This window comes from Dipteris shenzhenensis, chromosome 3, assembly GCF_047967505.1.
Source record: "Dipteris shenzhenensis isolate YYH24624 ecotype China chromosome 3, Dip_SZ_1.0, whole genome shotgun sequence".
In the NCBI taxonomy this organism is placed as follows: Eukaryota; Viridiplantae; Streptophyta; class Polypodiopsida; order Gleicheniales; family Dipteridaceae; genus Dipteris; species Dipteris shenzhenensis.
Window position 1 is genome coordinate 22,492,506 of NC_141598.1, and position 3,230 is coordinate 22,495,735.

Sequence of the window (3,230 nt, forward strand, 5' to 3'; positions counted from 1 at the left end):
AGAGATAGAGAGAGATAGGAGAGGGGGGAGAGAGAGAGAGAGAGACGTTATGTGCTCTTTGCCACTGCAAAACGAACACCCCTCATGTTGAAGGTAGCGGTAAATTCAAATATGAGGATCGAATAGGCTAAGAATGCAGTATGTGAAAGCTTGGCGAATAGAAGTAAAACTGTTTTAAGAATGCGAATATGTGAAAGCTAATCAATTGGGCCGTTCTCTCTACTCTTTGAATTCTAGAAATGGTGAGAGAGAGAGAGAGAGAGAGAGAGAGAGAGAGACGTTTTGTGCTCTGTGCCACCGCAGAACGAACACCCCTCATGGCATAGGTAGTGGTAAATTCAAATATGAGGATCAAAATATAGGCTAAGAATGCAATAAGTGAAAGCTTGGGGAATAGAAGTAAAACCGTTTAAAGAATGCAAATATGTGAAAGCTAATTAACTAGGTCCTTCTCTCTTCTCTTTGAATTCTAGAAATGGCCTTGGTAGTGCAAATTATTTAAGGATGAAGCCTAGGTTGTCAATCATTGGGCACTTGGTATATGGACATCTTTTAATCACACTCTGAATCATGTGGAACATTTTATAAAAGTTGCTAAATTTATGGCACAATCACAACACTTGCAATTGACAAACTCAACGATTGAGGGGTCTTGAAACTTAAATTTTTATTTTCTTAAAATTCAGATCCCACCGTGAGACCGAGCGGAGGGGGTCTGTAACCCGTTATAGACGGGTCATGCTACTTAGACGACTCGTGATATTTTATAGTGCTGAATTTCGTCATGGTTTTCCCATCACAAATGCCTATTCTGTAGACATGAGAGATGTAAATTAGAATGTGCGAATCGATTTATTTTAGCAATAAATAAAGAGAGTGCATTCCAGAAGTTCATGGAGAAATAGAGACTGAATGTCTGAATGTCAATAGGGGGAGGTCAAGCATATCCAATCTTTGAATTGCTTCCTCATTCATCAGTTATGGTCGCTGCTTGTTAGATTGAATGCACTGGGAATCTGGTCGTAGCTTTTCATTTCCCACTTTTGCTGGACAATGCGATTGCCAGGGGATCTCCATGCAATTGTACTGGATGCACAACGAGCTTGTCACAGGGAGTAACACAGTTTGATCTACTGGAAACTTAGTAAAGAAATTGTCTTGCAGGTACAGTGTCTGCAGATTGCCAGATAGAAGCTGATCAACGAACTCTTGTGGAACCTCTCCGCTGAATCGATTATGGTCAAGATAGATATTGGCCGCTGTTGACAGAAGTGGCGATAGTCGGCCAGAGAAAGAGTTGTAGCTAAGATCCAAGATATACATGCCCACCAAGGTGGGAGGATCGACATTTCCGGACAGAAAATTACGTTCGAGGAGGAGAAAGTGCAGCTTGAACCCAAGGAGCGATGAAGGTAGGCTTCCTCTTAGTTTGTTGAAGCTCAAATCTAAATAGTAGAGATTTGTCAGGGCAGCAACATTGGCAAGGTTCCCGGAGAGCGCGTTCTTCGATACACACAAGTAATTCAGAGATATCGGGAGAGCTGGCAGCTCCCCCGACAATGTATTCTCACGCAGGTCCAGATGTACGAGCGGGCTCGTAATGTCTGGTATTTCACCCACAAGATCATTGTGAGCTAGTACGAGTGCTTCAAGATTCGGCAGCATACCCAACCCCTTCGGAATGAAGCCTGTTAGTTTATTGAAACTTAAGTCTAGCGTCCGAAGGTTCTTCAAGCGGGTCAAACTGTTTGGAATCGGACCTGAGATGCGATTTTTGCTGATTCCTAAGAACACAAGCTGAAACAAGCTTCCCAGACTGTCTGGAAGCTCACCTCCCAGGCTCCCTGGAGATACCGTGAGTTGCTGAAGCGCAGAGAGATCTCCCAGTGACATGTGCAGCCAGCCATGCAATCCCGGTGAATCAGATAATCCAGTGCCTAGATTCAGCTCCCGTACTCGCAACGCTCCATCAACAAAACCGCAGACCAATCCCATAAAGGAGTTGCAAGGATCGACGTCGAAAATCCAAGAATCAAAGAAGGAAGAACCGGGCAGGTCCGCTAAGCTGCTCCTGATATCCATGAGAGCATGGAGGTCTCCATCGTAGAGCTGAGCGTGCGAGGGGCCGAAGACGAGCGGGAGCAACAAGAAAAGTAAAATGGGGATAGGTAAGAGGTTGGCCATGAAGCTGGTGACTCTAGATGCTGGCCGAGGTGGGCTTCGCGAAGCTCGAGGTGCTGTTATGAGCTAAACCGTTGCATGCGAGTGGGGAAGCAGGAATGAAACAAAACTAACGACAGACCTGCACGGACGGGGGAAGCAGCTGCAGGAATCCACATGGGAGGTGCTTTTGGGCCTTGCTTTTGGAAAGGCTTGTAGGACGGCAAACGTGGGAGGGATAATGGAGCTCGGTAGTGATAACAAGATAGTGCGGGCTAAAGGAAGAAAGTTTGGTGTAGAGTGTCGTTTATGATCACTGGTCATCCCGTGAAGGGTTGTAAAGATACCCAGCGGCCAGAACGTAGACAGACATATCGTTGGTCATGCAGGCAGCTGCCGGATAATCAAATAGCAAGTACGTACGTAGACAGACATTATGTTAGTCATGCTGGATAATCAACGAGCAAGTAAGTACGAAAAGTGGTAATACATGTTAGTCATGCTGGATAATCAACTAGCAAGCAAGTACGCAGGCAGACATTACTGCATGTTAGTCACGCAGCACAGCTGCTGGATCATCAACAAAAAAGCCAGCTGCTACACCATGGGAGCGATCTTCTTCCTTATGGCTGCCTAGCACATTGAATTGTGATGGCACTTAGCCCGGACATCGCCACAGGATACCTAACCCTGGTGGACCTGTGCAAAATAGGCTCACTTCTAGGTGCTCTCAAAACATCCCTGGTCTTCCTTACTCCAGGTGTATTGTGATGGCAATTTTACTGGCCTGCCCTCTATTGGGGTGAGAATTTCCTTTTGGTTGCAACCAACTCTGGCACAGTAGTATTTATGACTTTATGATATTGTGGTACAAAAGTCGTTGTTCATGGATGGGCGTCTTCCACTTGCAATCAATGCATGGACAGTCGAATGCAAATTCGTCTTGGCATTTTTTTCTGTCAATGAAGATTTTATGATTGTTTCTTTTTTTTTCATCTTGAAAGCCTCAATGCTTGTTCTGCACAAGCTCTGGCTATGGCGATTCTGTCATGCAGCCCCTGCTCCTGCAC

The 3,230-nt window shown here is 45.3% G+C and overlaps 1 protein-coding gene across 1 annotated transcript; it reads right to left on the reverse strand.

The window, feature by feature from the left end:
- Window positions 1-978: 978 nt before the first annotated feature.
- Window positions 979-2,184, reverse strand: LOC147903521 (uncharacterized). The gene has a single exon (XM_087371887.1). It carries the CDS (start codon window positions 2,182-2,184, stop codon window positions 979-981), a length of 1,206 nt encoding a protein of 401 aa, XP_087228013.1.
- Between the last annotated feature and the right edge of the window lie 1,046 nt (window positions 2,185-3,230).

What these genes read in the sequence shown, in the direction of transcription:
- LOC147903521 (XM_087371887.1), bottom strand. Translation starts at nt 2,184, where the DNA reads ATGGCCAACCTCTTACCTATCCCCATTTTACTTTTCTTGTTGCTCCCG.